Here is a 16,179-nt window from a genome sequence, read left to right as displayed (position 1 = left end):
CAGGCTCTGTGCTGTCAGTGTAGAGCCAGATGCAGGGCTCAGGCTCACAGACCACAAGAGCATGACCTGAGCTGAAACCAAGAGTCAGATGCTTAACCGACTGAGCCAACTAGGCTCCCCTAGGCAAATTCTAAATTCAGTTTTTCTCAGATCAGTTGGTAAGAACTAAATAGTAGCGTAGCACCTTGGCACAGAAATTGGAGACAAACAGAAAGGCAAATGTTTTGCTCACTCTCCTCTAAAGATGGCCTCAAAAGGCCCCAAGAAGATTAGGGCTAGATTCACAGAGTGGCCAGGTGGTAAGTCCTTTGTAATATTTGGCTGAATTTTTAAAATTTACTGAGAGCTCCTGGTTTACAGGTCATACCTCATATAAGCTAAAAGAGAAAAGAAAAGAAAATTTAGTTTTAGATTTTTCCTTTTGCTCTTTTTCGCACAAAGAAGCCCAATGATTAGATTTTGTCAATTGTCTTAGTTCACGTTACCCCCTGCCATATAATCTAAGGTTTTATTTTTTAATGGCGTTTTTCAACTACTTAACCATTTCTTCTCTTTGCTTTCTTAACTGTTTCTAAAGAAATCAGAATGGAGGCACATTTCACAATGTATTATTTTAGAAAGCATTGGGCAATGCTTCTTTTGAAATAGTTACTCTTGATGGTTTATTCAAATTGGTCAAGCACTGGAGGCGAGAGTTCAGTTGTGCGGGATTCCCTGCTTGCCTGGGTTATAAGACTTTGGCCTGCACATCCTGTAGAGCTTAGTTCTATGCTGGCACATGCTTCTTGGTCCCACTCGGTCATTCCCCCATTGGGCAATCCAGTCTCCAAGCTACTAGGAGCAATGTTGACTAGGCATTGCTGCCCCCTACTTCATGTACCTTTTCCTAGAGCTCTTCACTGCTTTACTGAAAAGACTTTATCTTATCTACAGTATTAAAATAGTCCAACCCAAATGATTTTTCCCTATCTGTAGTCCTCTTAGATATCTCTGCCTCTCTATCTATGGCTCTCAAGAAAAATTGCACTCTGAATCTAAATTTTACAAGTTTAGGGGCGCCTGGGTGGCTCAGTCGTTTAAGCGGCCGACTTTGGCTCAGGTCATGTTCTCGCGGTCCGTGAGTTCGAGCCCCGCGTCGGGCTCTGTGCGGACAGTTCAGAGCCTGGAGCCTGTTTCAGATTCTGTGTCTCCCTCTCTCTGACCCTCCCCGTTCATGCTCTGTCTCTCTCTGTCTCAAAAATAAATAAACATTAAAAAAATTTTTTTTTTAATTTTACAAGTTTATACTATTTGCTGAATTACTCATCCTTGGTTTCCTTTCAGTTCTCTCCAAGTTCTTGGAATCATAATGGCATTCAGAATTGAATATTTCTCTGTAATAAAGTCAGAAGAGTGTGATAAAAATTGTATTTCAATACATTGGATAGAGCCTTACCCATTTCAAACAATACAATCTCAAAGTTTTTTAGAAGGATGGAAAATAATCATCAAAACAAATCATGCAGGATTGCTTTACACTTCAGAGATTTCAGTAGTAAATATACATCAAATTATTTACTAAAGATAGAATTAAGAATGACTGGAGCTCCTTTTCTCATGATACAGGCTCTAGTCCAAGGAGAATGCATCATTCAATCTCAGGTTACCTCTTCCTGATAAGTCCTCATATGTCTAATAAATGTTACCTCTTGGCCATAAACTCAACTTGGATATTTATCTTGGTCCTTGAAGAACTTCTTCAAGCCTTGACCAAGTTCCTTTCTCTTCCTAGAAGGCGATCATGCTAGTTGCATTTAACTATATTCTATTTGAGAGCTTTGTGTATATTTTTATTGTATATTCAATTGGTTTCCCCCTATGATTATGGAGGAGTGTTTAATATTATTATCTGATAACTGTGGTCTTTGTCACCAAGAATCAGACTGTGTGGTGATGTGATAAGTAGAGCTTGAGGAAAGGATATATATGTGTGAATTACTTTATCCCCATCAAGATAGTTATATCTCATTTTCTTATACTTTACCTTGTTTATGCTAATCCTTGTTATGTTCTTAGACTTCAGGTAAATTTTATAAATTCTTATATCATGTAGTGTTTGATTTTTTTTATGGATAAAATTTAGAAGGACATCCTACCTTCAAGAAATGACTGCTGGAAAGGATATGAGAATGTCTTAACCCACCAAGCAACTTGCCAAATATCATAACTTTCATAATATTGAGTCAGGCTGTGCAGATGAGCAGATTTTTTTGAATGGTTTAGTTGTTTGATACTCTCTCGCCATCTACAAAAAGATTATAAAATCCTCTCTCAACTTCTTCCTTCTCCCCTACCCAATGTCCTTATTGTTGAACATAGATCTTTGTGAACAGTTAATGAGTTTTGGTTGTATCTTGTTATAGATGTACCACTGCTATTTGGCAAACTTTCTAGAACTGAACTGGTTCCTTTAATTAATATTTTGGAAACATGATCAACTCTATGACACGTTTTACCCATGTTTCACAACCTTTCCATAATTTTCTAAGACAACCACCACTGTGATAGTCTATATCATTAGGTCAACAACTTAAAAACTAACTCTTTAATACTTAACAGATATCTGCATAGCAAACTATTGGATCAAAGTGGAACCAAGCTTTTAATGTAGCATTGGCAATATTTCCTTTCATTCTGTGATTTTGCTATTATAACTTTATATATTGTTGATGGCTAAAGATATTTTTAAGTTAATGCATAATATTTTTTGATTCTCAAACTCACCTACTCTGAATTTTTAAAATTTCAATAAAGATTTTGGTGGCTTGAGCACAAATTAAGAGGTTACAATTAAGGGTACATAATCTTTCAGAATTCAAACTATGCATCTGACTTTAATGTATTTCTTTTTTTGTCCTATTTTCCCAACAACATATTGCTTCTATTTATATGGTATTGTCATGGAGTTAAGTCTTTCACATTTCTAAGAGATTTATCTCCAATTAGAAGCATTCCTATTCCAGGATTTCCAAAATGAAGAAATTCTTTGAGGTTAATTTAATAAATATCTTGAACTCATACTCAAGATTGAAGTTGGGTAGAAACATAGCTAGGGAGCCAAATGTCCTCCATCAATTTTTTCTCTAGGATAATACATCTGAAAAGGAGAGGGGGATTTTTAATATACAGATATGTAAAAGAAAATGCATTTATCAAGCTTATTTCAGTTAGAAGTGGTAGATGATCTTCAGGTTAGCATTGATACAGAGTTTATAGGAAGAATGCTGGGCTATCTTCTCTCATAAATGGGAGGTTTAAAAATAAGAAGGGAGTTATGGGCTTCCAGAACAAGCGGAAGCAGGAACAAGAATCCTTCAGAATGCTCTCTTTCCTTCCCACTCCCGCCCCACCCCCATCTCTTTTTGTTGCTTTCCGCACGACAACTTCATTTTCTCTTACCGCAGCGGAACTTCTGTCACATGTCAGGAGACAGCTGCTGATGTTTTCCAAGTTGAACATCTGTAGCTTCTACTATTAACTCCCTCTTACTCAGTTACAGTTTGAACACACCTGATTGGTCTAGATTGGGTCTGACATCCTATCTTGAAGTAATCAATCTATCAACAGTGCTCAGGATAGTGGGATTCTATAAAAATAATAACAATGATTATGATTATGATAGTCCCTGGAATTATAATTTCTGATGCAGCAATTCCACTCTTAGGTATTTATCCAAAAGAAATAGATTTGAGACCATGCTGGTGTCCAGAATATGAAAGAACTCTTACAGGTCAACAATAATAGATGTATGACCTAATTTTAAAATGGCAAAGGGTCTGAATAGACATTTCTTCAAAGAGAGTATGCAAAGAGAGTATCCAATAAGCACATGAAAAGATGCTTAGTGTCATTAGTCATAGGGAAATGCAAATCAACACTATAATGAGCTATTACTTTGTACCCACTAGGATAGCTAAATAAAGACAGACAATAACAAGTGTTGGTGAGGGGGTGGGAAACTGGAACCCTCATATAGTGCTGGTGGGGTGGTAAAATGGTGTAGCATCTTTGGAAAATAGTCAGGTCCTAAAAATGTTAAATAGAGAGTTACCATGAGTCGTCAATTCTAGTCCTGCTTAAATACCCAAGGGAATTGAAGCCGTATGTCCACACAAAACCTTGTACATGAATGTTCACTGCAGCATGATTCATAATAGCCAAAAGGTAGAAACAAACCAAATGTCCATTAATTGCTGAATGGATAAACAAACTGTGGTCTATCCATGTAATGGAATACTACTCAGCCTTGGAAGGAATGAAATACCAACACATGCTGCAACATGGATGAAACACAAAAACATCACGTTGAGTAAAAGCAGCCAGTGACAAAAGACTGCATATGACACAATTCGGTTTAATGTGAAATGTCCAGAGTGGACAAATCCATAGAGATTGAAAGTAGGTTCGTGGTTGCCTAGGGTTGGGAGAGCAGTAAAGAGGGAGGGGTAAATGGGCAGTGATTATTAATGGGGCAGAGTTTATCTCCAGGAGAATGCAAATGTAGAACTGGGGACAATGTTAGATACCTCAGTTGCCGTGGTACTGTAAGTTCAAAACACCTTTCCAAGGGGCCACTTGATAAACCTAAAAAGAACCTTACCTTTGTACCAGTAACCCAACTTCTAAAAACATATCCTAATGACATAATGAGAAACTTCAGCAAACATCTATGTACAAGAGTGTTTGTTTCAACAGTATTTTTAATCAAAATAAGGTGGAAAAGCTAGAATTAGCAAGCAATGGAGGATTAATTGAACTTAATATGGTACATCTATATGTTAGAGTTTTACGTATGCATTAAATTCAATGTTTTAAAAGAATATTTAATCACATAAAATGTGTGGTTATGTTATTTTATGTTAATAAAAATTAAGTTACAAAAGATCATGCTCAGTATGATCCCATTAATGTTTTCACAGTGTCATTAACCTGTAAAAATGACTGCATAGGGTGCAGTAATAAGTCTTTTAAATATTTTGTTTATAGTGTTTTGCATTTCTCTGTGGAATGGCTTAGAGTATATATTTCTATGCATATATAATTAGAAAAAAAAACAATGATATATAGATATGTATATCTAACAGTCATTAAACTCTTAACTAATGTTGTTTGTGTGAATATTTAAAAATGTTGTTCAGTGAATATTAAGGAATTTCTCATTATCTCTCCATGGTAGGAGTCCCTTATCTGTACATATGCATTAAGTTAAAACAGGGTTTTGCAGGATGCCTGGGCGGCTCACTGCACTCAGCATCTGACTTCGGCTTGGGTCATGATCACTCAGCTTGTGAGTTCGAGCCCCGAGTTGAGGTCTGTGCTGATAGCTTGAAGCCTGCTTTGGATTCCGTGTCTCCCTCTCATTCTGCCTCTCCCTCATTCATGCTCTGTCTCTCTCTGTCAAGAAGTAAATAAACATTAAAGACATTTTTTTAGAGCAGGGTTTTGCAAAAGCAGTGTGGTTGACATTTTGGGCCAGGTGACTTTTGTCGTGGTGGGAGGAGGGGAAGGTGTGGGTTGCCCTGAGCACTGGAACATGTTTAGCAGGACCCCTGACCTCGCCCCACTCCATGCCACTAGTGCACCCCAGCGTTACAACGAAATGTTGTCTTCACGTCTTGCCCAGTGTCCCTGGCAGGCAAAACTATTCTCAGTCTATAGTCACTGAATGAAAGGAGCCATTTTATAAAGGAAGAAAATTCTGGATTGTTTGAGAGCGGGATTTATCTGTTGTGGAGATCTACCTGTTTTCTCATACCGCTTGCTTTATAACTAGGGTAAACATGGTTTCATCAGGGCACCAAGTTAAATAGTGACTTACCAAAATAGCTCTTGACTCTTCTTTTAATTTCTATGTACGTTGCATGAATCTGCATTACATTTTTGTCTGAACATTGACAGCACTGATCACCCGTGTTGTTTCTGATTCTAACGCTGGTTGTTCCGTGCTCTATGCAGCTCGCTCAGTCGTAACGGGTAGCTGTGACAGTGATGGCCTTCACATCATCAGAGGCTCCAGCTTCTCTTCCACGCCTTTTGCCACCATATGTGGTGACGAGATCCTGCCTCCTGTCACCATCGTCGGCCCGGTGCTGTTCAACTTCTACTCAAATGCATACACCACTGCCTTGGGATTCAAGCTTGACTATAAGATAACCCGTGAGTAGCTATAATGATATTGTCTGGAATTTGCTTCTTTTCTTGAGTCATTCCCATAAGGAGTTTTAATGGTGATTCATACATCACCACTTGAAGACTCAGACACATTAAGGGGAAAAATTATCAATTAGATGCCTGCTCTACAAATACTCAGGCATTTTCTTCAAAAATCAACACAAAAAACAAAAAATGGGGGGAGGGGACCTTTTCAATGAACTTTGGGTAGAACTACTCTTTGAAAACCAAATGGAAGATTGGGATTTATTTTGGTAATTTAAGTTAGAATTAACGTTCCTGCTGTCTTTAGTTTTTAGTATATTATATAAAGGTGACTTTTGGCCTGGACTATTCAGATACCTGTTTCATTTCTCCAAATCACTTTGCTAATGTGAAAAGTAGTATTTTATGATTTAGAAAAAAAGTTGAAGAGAATATCGTTGTGATGTTCTGTTCGGAAATAATTTTTAAATAATATACAAAAAGCATAAGGTCTAATGGAAAAGAAAAGATTGATATATTCAACTCTGTTATAATTTGCAACTTCTTTATTTCAAAGGCAAAGTGAAAAGGCATGTCATGGATTGAGCAACGGCCTTGGTAGCTACCAGGATCTTTTCATTCGCTATAGACGATTTAATCATGTATTTGAAAACCATAAGATTATGTTTCCCTATTTTCAATAGTCTTTTCCTCTCCTGCAATAAACTTGGTCAGGTCACTGGCCATTTTTAAGACGCCATCCCAGTTTCAGTAACATGGGCACACAAATCTGGCCAAAGCTTTGTGTTGTTATGTCTTTACTTGACCAAAGGTCATTGCTAAAGTTAAATCGTTTTCTTTCACTGCCCCCCATCCACAGAGAAGACTGGAAACTGACTCATGAAAAAGGCTTCTATAATTCATTCACATTAGCTGTGACCTGAGTCCTAATAACCCCATTTGTGAAGTGTGGCTATGTGTGGTTCCGTAGGTCCATGGGCACAAAGAGAATGGATGTGGGCACAGTAAGCATTCCTTCCCCCAGTTGTCTTGTTGAATGAAGAGGAGCATCAGGTTGTTTTATTCTTGTGGCATCACTGGTGTTTTGGAGACTTAGATGCTGCTTTATGTTCTTCTAGTTTTTAATCACTCCTTTTCCCCAAAATACTGTAGGTAAGCTTTACTGTATCTATGATGAGAGTCTCATTTACAGAGTGTTGACTTTAAGATTTCAAATTCTGACAAGGTACAAATTTGGGGGCTTGGGGACATTGATAAGCTTTCAGAGACCAAATAACTGTGTATAAGCTGAAATAAAATAATGGTTACACAAATCTTATGTTTAATTCACTACATTTGTCTCCAGAGGTCTGAGTGTGTGAATACTTGTGGGCATGTAGAGAATTGCCTTCCTTGAAAAATGGGCTTACCTGAGGGACTATAAACTAACCAAGCAAGCAGCCAACCAACAAATAACCTTACTAACCTTAAATGGCAGCTGTAATTTGTCATTTATAAGAGATGTAAATGGAATATATCTATTGACATTATGTAAACCATAGAAATATCATCAAAATATACTAACATTGTAATTTTGGGATCATAATATAAACATAAGCCTTTCTCACTGTAAGGAGTGGGGCACTTTCCATCACTGTGTGGCATAATCCAATCCTCCTTATATGTAAGGCCAAGCAAAAATAATAATTTTATATTTTTAATAATGGGAATTGATTCTCTTTTTATGGCTGTTGTTTTTTGATTAATAGAAATAACCGAGGGCTCTGGGCTGTTGATTGCTGGAGTTAGGGTGGGGAGTAGAACTAGCCTCTTCATTCTTGCTAAATTAAAGACCATTACTCCAAATTTGGGCAAATACAGTCCTTACCAGTCTCGCAACTAAATGAAAATACAAAGGACCCAAAAGCTATGCATCTGAGCCCATGAAAGGAACTAACCTTGAAAGTTCTAAAAACTATTTCCAACACTTCACCTTATAATAGTCTATCTTTGACAGAGGAGACTCTATATTTAAGATCTTTAATCTATATTAAAGATTTCCGGATCACAATCCTTCCTGGGTTCAGATGCTCACAACAAATCTGCATGCCTTTTCTAAGCTTCCAGTTATCTCTGTCATCCCTCTCAATCTGTCAGTTAAACATAGGGAAGGGGCACTTGGGTGGCCCAGTTGGTTAAGTGGCCGACTTCGGCTCAGGTCATGATCCCACAGCTTGTGAGTTTGAGCCCCATGTCGGGCTCTGTACTGACAGCGTGGAGCCTGAAGCCTGCTTCAGATTCTGTATCTCCTCTCTCTGCTCCTCTTCTGCTTGTGCTCTGTCCCTCTCTCTAGCAACAATTAAATAAATAAATAAATAAATAAATAAATAAATAAATAAATAAATAAATTTTAAAAACTTAAAACACGTTAGGAAAGGAAAGGGTAGTTATACCCCAACCACATGAAATGTTCTTTCTCATTATTTTCATCCTGGTCATTAATTTGACTCAGACTCATTCTATTCCAAGATGTGCCTTAAAGTATTCTTCCCTGCTTCTACTCCCTTACTGTCTCTTTCTCTGAGCTCAGTGGAACAATCAATATTATTTGTAAACAACAATGAAGGGGGGGGTTGAGTTTTTTAACACAGATGATTGTTATATCTCTTAGGGGAAAAGGTACAATAGAAAGGATATCTCAAAATTATTCTTTCATACAATGAGTAATACTTGTTCTCATGAAATACTTGTTCTCTGATTTCTGTTGCAGCCTGTGGCGGTGTGTTCAACTTCTCCATCGGGGTCATCAGGAGCCCTGCCTATGCACATTCAGACTACCCCAACAATATACACTGTTTGTACACCGTCATCGGCAGAGAGGACAGAGTGATTCAGCTCAAGTATGTAAGACAGATGTACCTTCTTTAAAATATGTTCAGCTCTATTTACGGAAAAGACAGTCCTTCACGATAAAGAACACTGATTCTTCTTGGAGGTATATAAGGGAACCTCGAGGAAGGGAGAGTGAAGTTTTTGTTGAGAGTGAAGTATAAATCCAGGAAATGGGTGTCCTTCCTCCCACACAAGCCAGTAGTGATTAGGGAGAAAAGCAGGCACTCCGCCAGTGAAAATGAATATTATAATTTTCCAACAGTTTCAAAAGAGCCTCGTATAATGGGTTGTAAAATTATAAACCTGTCTTGGAAACAGCAAGAGAAAGTAGTATCCATTTGTTGGACACTTATTATATACACAAGGGACTTTAATTGACACTTCACTTAATTCCCTTCTTTCATTCTGAAAACAGTCATATGAGGTATTTATTATTAAACTCAGTTTACTGATGAGAAAACTGAGGCTTAGAAGGGTCAAATAACTTTCTCAGTGTGATATGCTATTAAATGAAGACTCAAAATCTGAATTCACATCATATTTTCTCCCAAAGCCATGTCCTTAATATTTCCCTGTGCTATCTCTTGAAGGGCAAATATTTCCTGGCTACTTAAGAAGTGTATTTTTATCCATGTATCAGAACACCTCTAAACTGGTGCTATTCAGTATCGCTTATATCATCGGTAAAACTGTCCCCTAATCCTACCTACTCCCCGCAGGACTGATTAAGGGAATACGACCTCCAGTTATAAGTGATAAAGTTCAAAATCACATTCATCTGAGATGACGTATTTGTAAGTCTTGTATTTCAGTGATATACAGTTTATGGCAGAAAACTGAAAGCTGGTGTGGTTCACAACAATCTAGAATTCTTTATAGAAGGTTGACGGGCTAGGTTCTCCCCTACCTAGCCCCCCGCCACCCCGACTAAATGTTTGTGATCACTTTCATCCCTAAAAACGATATCCTTTCTGCAGTTTGCCTCCAGGGACCTCATATATCAAATGGGTCTTTGGACGTAAAGACAAGTCTCACCCAGCCTGACTGGGTTCCTGTAGCAGACAGTAAGTGGTCTCTAGACTGGATCTTGAAGAAAGCCGATCTCCCCTGGGATTATTTGTAACAAAGCTGTGCCTGAAGGGTGAAAAAGCCCTTTAAGTCCTAGGAACAAAAGAATAAACCAAAGCTGACAGATGGTCCAGAGCAGGAGGCCTATGAACAGAAGTGTAAGGAGTCAGTCTTGTCATCTGCCATGATGCGACAGCATTTGCTTCTACGTCCGCAGGATCATAGTTGATCTATATACTACATATGTTGATAACATATATTTCTGTTTCCTCCCTGGGCCCTGGGCTCATCATAGTCAAAGTCCATGTCAGCATGTTTGGAAAATTATTTATTAGGCTCTTTCCAAGAACCTAGAGCCTATGAAAGAGATACTACCTCAGGCATTAAAGAGGTTGTAGACAGTTGTAAAAGAGGACTTCCTCCACCAGTTCTCCCAAAGTGTGCTGGTGACATAAACTTTTCTATCAATGGGACTTTCCCATATTTTCTGTGCTCTGGGAAAAATGATACAACATAAAAAGCCAAAGCCTCTCTGAGTCTTCTTGGAAACTCACATCTTTTTCTTTGTGAATGCACATTGTGGAAAATAAATGCATTATCCAAGGAGGATGAAAATAAATGCAGTATTTTTAGAAATGACCTGGCTATTGCTCTGCCCTCACCATCATCATCATCATCATCATCATCATCATCAGGACATTAAATATTACATGTGGTTAAAGAAAATAAAGAATTTTTCATCTTGTTCTTCATCACCAGCTTGGAAAAAATTGAACTAATGAAAAGCTTTAAAAGAATTTACTGATCTTTTTTTTTTTCCTTCAGGCTCTTAAAAGGAATTTTCAAATTAGATATTTTCAAATTATTCTGCCGATATGTTATTTATTATAGCTGCTAGCAAAAAGAAAAAAAAAAAACTGAGAAAGCAGAAGAACTTCCAAAACAATGAGGGAAGGATATCAAATAATTCAAATAGGTTTAAGAAAAAACATGTTATAGTCAACACACTTTAAAATCCTAAAGATAAACCATGTGGAAAGGCTTGATTGTTTGGGAACTCTGGGATTAGTTACTTGAAATGACAGAGTGTAGGCCTTAGATCTATATACTATCTCAGGCCATAAAAGTAAAACTAAGGATGTATCTGTCAGGATAGTTTTGAGTGGTAACAAGCAAGCCCAAAGCACAGTAGCTTCATGAGCTCATTTCTCACCCTCACCTGTATGAGTATGTCCAATGTGGCCTGGTCACTCAGCAGCCCAGGCTGACAGAAGCTTCATTTGTACATTTGAATCCATGGTCCATCAGTGTAGTGGGAAGGCAGTACGGCCAACTGAGTAGTAACTTTTTAAAAACATCTTCCAAAAAGTAATGCATATCACTACTGCTTACATTTCTGTGGCCAAAGCAAGTCTTGGGGCCATGGTGAACCTCAGAGTGTGCACAGATGGGCAATTCTCCCAAACATCAGGAAGGCAGAGAGCTGGGGATGTGTGGTGAAGTTCCTGTTAACAACCACAGTGATCTTAAATGTCCGTTTTCGCTTATAGCAATCAAATCAGTAACACAGCATATTGTTTCTAATATTTTCTATCAAGTAAAGCATGGATATTCTGCTTCTGGTCTTTGTCTTTGTCTTTTTTTATTTTTATTTTTATTTATTTTTTGATTTTTTGGTTCCTTTCGTTCTTTTACAAGAACTAAAGGTATACTGTAATGGAAATCCAAATGGAGAACATCAGTACTAACAAGGTTCATTCCACAGGTTTAGTGATTTTGATGTGGTTCCCTCCACCTTCTGCTCCCAAGACTATCTGGCAATTTATGATGGTTCTAACACCAGTAATCCTCTTCTTGGAAAATTCTGTGGGTCCATTCTTCCACCAAATATTAAGAGCAACAATAACAGCATGCTTCTGGTATTCAAGACAGATTCGTTTCAAACAGCAAGAGGTTGGAAAATAACTTTCCATCAGACACTGGGTAAGAGTTATGGATATATGAATCTATTTTTCATGACCGTTACTTTTCTGCTTTATTTTTTTTCACCTGACCAAAGTTGCTTTTCATTTAAATTTTGAGGAATAGGTCACATCAAGTTTTGGTTTTAAAAATTACATATGCTGTATTTTGATTAAAAAAACAATCACTCAATTGGAGCGCCTGGGTGGTTCAGTCGGTTAAGCATCCGACTTCGGCTCGGGTCATGATCTCACGGTTCGTGGGTTCGAGCCCCGTGTCGGGCTCTGTGCTGACAGTTTGGAGACTGGAGCCTGCTTCGGATTCTGTGTCTCCTTCTCTCTCTGCCCCTCCCCCACTTGCGCTTTGTCTCTGTCTCTCAAAAATGAATAAACATTAAAAAAAATGACTCAACTACTATACCTCTTAGGTATACAAAGGTAAACTCTACCTACACAACCATCTCTAATGAGACCTGTGCCTCATTTTATCACTGACAGAAATGGTGGAATTTTAGCCTAAAAGCAGGCAAGGGCTCCATCGAGGAAAAAAGGCCTCATGACCTGTGTTGCCTTTATCTTTAACATGATGAAGAGCCTTGGGAGGATTGTAAGTAAAAACTGCATGGCCAGACTTGACTTCTTTCTGGAAAGGTGACAGTGGTAGCAGGGTGGAGGAAGGCTGGAGAGGAGGGAACCTGTGACCTGACAAGAAGAAGCTCACTGCAGAATTCTGGATGGGAAAGGTTGAAGGCTCACATTGACACAGTGGGAATGGAAAATGAAGGAAAGGTAAGAATTCAGAGAAACTGAGAAGGTAGAGTGCGTGGGAAGTACAGTGTGGAAGTTGGTGACACATTGCAGGAGGAGAGGATTTGACGATTTCTGGATAGTGGCACCTTAGGAGGCTAAGATTGAGGGAAGAAATACTCCACTTGGTTTGGAGCAGTTGTGGCTGGAGGCCTCAGAGATACCTAAGTGGAGAAATACAGGAGGAAATTGATCCTCGAGAAGCAATTTGGGCTGGAGAGAATGATCTGGAAGTCTTCTAGAGGTGAAAGGAAAAGCTAGATGTGAGGTTAAATTGAAGACCGTTTATTCCCACTGCGTGTGAGAAGTAATTATATAAAATTGACCCAGAGCTCTGAGTCATTTAAACTCTAAATGAGTTAATCCGTTCTGTTTATCTGTATTCATAGCGTCAATGGCACAGTCTAAGAAAACTGACGCTTGACTCTGCAAAGTGCTTTGATTCCTCCATTTGGATATAGATGTGATTCATGTTCTGCAAATGAACAGCTCACCAAACGAATCACATTCTCTGTGAGTGAAGACTTAAAGAGACCTGAGACGTTTTCTGCAATAAGCTTTCTGAGTCACTACTGAAACTCTTTCTTTCTCTTTACCCCATGCTGTGGATCACCTTCATCCCTCTGATACAGAGCAAAGCTTACCTTAAGCTTTCTTTACGTTTGATGTGTCGCTTTTTTGTGCATTTCTTGAGGGAAGCAATTAGACGTTCGTGGTGTGAAGGCTTCCTAACAAAATGCAGACATCATGACAAATTGCATCAGAAAACCACTTTGCCACCTATCGTACTTGGCTCGATCAACAATAACTCGAGAGCCAGTCTCACGGGCGGACAGGGAGTATTGCCTCAATAGACTTGCCTACGTGAAGTGGTGTGCAAAACGCAGAGGCTGTTTTGAAAGAAAAATTCATTTGCCTTTGGAGATTTTATTTTTTAATACACGAAAGAATTCACACATTCTTGCCTTTAGCACAGACTTTAGAATCAAATGACATATATTTGCATTTGTTCTTGCTACCTGCTTTCAAGTTGTTTTTCTTTTTTCCTAATATATTCTCACATGACCATTGAAATGGTCTTAAAGTGCTCCACGCTGTTGTCATCTGCACAAAGCTTCCCGAGTTAGTCATTGTTCCCCAGCCTCGTTAATGACCGTGTTGTTTTTCTGAGCTACAAAGAAGGCATCTGTGGACTTATTGTGATTTGATGGAGTGAAGCAGCACAGGAGGAAAACTCTTGCCTTGTCAGAGGCACTGTTCACGTATGAGCACTCTGCTCTATCAGTCAATGACTGCTTTCCTCTGGTCACGGTTATAGGAAGGGCTCAAGTGCAGGGAACAAAAAGTGGACTGTCATTAGTTGCCCGAGTTGTGTGGCCACTGCATTTCATGATGATGACTTTGACCTCTTTTTCATCTGTGTAATTGCCGTTGGCCACTTGGAAATATCTAAGAAGTAATTTTAGGTAATCTTTAATAGTAATTTTTTACTGAAAACCACGGTGTTACCCTTTCGTATTGCTTTGGTCTCACAAAGCTTGCAAGACCACACAGGTGAGTTTGCTGATCACTCTGCATAACTTTTCAATTTTGATTTTTGTTTGTTTGTGGTAAGGAAGTAGGGAAAAGAGCAATAACATTAGATTGAATTCTAGGGCTTATAGAAACTTTTAGTTACAGATCTGCATTAAAAAACAAACAAACAAAAAAACTAGCCAGTAAGCTGCACCTTTCACATCTGTCTCACCCATCGAAAGCCACCCCACTTTTCCGTAAAGAGGGGAAAGAGCCTGTGTGGACCCGACAGTCAACAGTCAACTGAATTTTTGACGGGGGATGTGCGGGTCAGTCCGGAAAACAGTATTTTCACAGAGTAAATAATTGCTGTGAAGACGAGACCATTTTAGCCTTTGACATCCCAGTTTTGTTCATCTTGACACGCACTGGAGTTTAGCACATTCACTACTTACATTATACACTTGACAGTAATTTACTTCAACGTTTCAGAGGTCAGTAAAGAGCCCCATTCGTGTAAGTCTGTGATCATAAGGTGAACTCCTTTGTTTGTATTGCTGATGGGTCAGAACAAATTTGGGGGAAATATCCTATAGTTTGTGTCAATTACTAAATGTGTAGGGAAACAGAGTTTCCTTCTGTATTCCAGGCCTGTAATGCGCAGGGCGTAAGGTAAAAAGAAAGGAAGGCAGGTCCTTCATGGGGGCTCACATCTAACTGTAACATTAATCTGCCTTCCTCTCTCTCCCCCCGCACCCCAGCATTCCATGAATAATTCATCCTGAAAGAAGATAACCAGGAAAGGGATCATCCTGGGCTTTAGGGATCTGTGCAACTCTGAAATTATCTGAGTGTTTTCTCAAGAGCGTGCATTGCTTTCCTCTGATTGTCACTGGTATCGATGATCTTATCAAGTTTCAAAAGCCATCAGTCCTGTGGGTTTGGCTGAAATGGGAATGCTGTATATAGTGCAGAATTGACATGTTTAAGTGCCCTATAGTCTGTTCACTTCTGCTAGTTGAGTTTTTGTCCCTCCTTGACCACCAGGGGCTGCTTTGGCCATGACTGTGCTCACATGTATGTCCTGTGAAGCATTTCAGGCTTGCAAATGTATTTTTAAACCATCAAGGCCCCTGTTGCCTTTTACTGTCCTGGTCTCATGCCAGGGTGCCGCTCAGTCAGTCTTACTCACAACATGCTTGTCACGTTAGGCGTCAGGCTTCTAGATATTTGATTAGATCAGGGATTTAAAGTACATTTACTTGTGCAGTGCCGTGGTACTTTCATGTGTGTTTTAAAGTAATGTCTTCTATAACACTTCAGCAAAATGTTGGGGTCAAAACTGACCCTGGCCTAATTAGCTGTGAGGTTGGTAGGCATTTTGCTCAGCAAGTAGCCCAGGAGAGAGTAAAAAGTGACCCTTCAGGATGACATGTCCTAGAAGGAAAAAGACATCACCCTGGGGAAGATGACAGGATTGGGGACAAGAGGTTCTCTTCCCCTAAGACTGTGAACACTGGATGTATGACTAAAGCTCCCAGCCCCCCGTTACCCACAGCCTACGTGCTGAGGATGAGGCCACTCCCGGTCGCTAGCTGGGGTATTCACCATATGGAGAACTAGTCAGGTGGCAATACGGTCAGGTTCACAGACCTTGCTGTGAGACAATGGCAAAAATACCAAAGTGCATGTTTAACAAGGACAAAATGAATCGTGCTCCACAAGATGGGAATGTGCCCAGATGGGAAGAGCCATAGATGGG

At 39.1% G+C, this 16,179-nt stretch overlaps 1 protein-coding gene across 2 annotated transcripts in view; it reads left to right on the top strand.

Moving 5' to 3' along the window:
• Positions 1–16,179, top strand: part of CUBN (cubilin) — a 284,543-nt gene that overhangs the window by 230,916 nt on the left and 37,448 nt on the right. For both annotated transcript variants that reach the window (XM_023256399.2, XM_003988129.5), the window contains exons 57-59: positions 5,995–6,195; positions 8,945–9,074; positions 11,900–12,117. In XM_023256399.2, the coding sequence (XP_023112167.2) occupies positions 5,995–6,195; positions 8,945–9,074; positions 11,900–12,117 (549 nt within the window). The remainder of the gene's footprint in view (positions 1–5,994; positions 6,196–8,944; positions 9,075–11,899; positions 12,118–16,179) is intronic.

This window comes from Felis catus, chromosome B4, assembly GCF_018350175.1.
Source record: "Felis catus isolate Fca126 chromosome B4, F.catus_Fca126_mat1.0, whole genome shotgun sequence".
In the NCBI taxonomy this organism is placed as follows: Eukaryota; Metazoa; Chordata; class Mammalia; order Carnivora; family Felidae; genus Felis; species Felis catus.
This window is presented reverse-complemented; position numbering and strand designations above follow the sequence as displayed.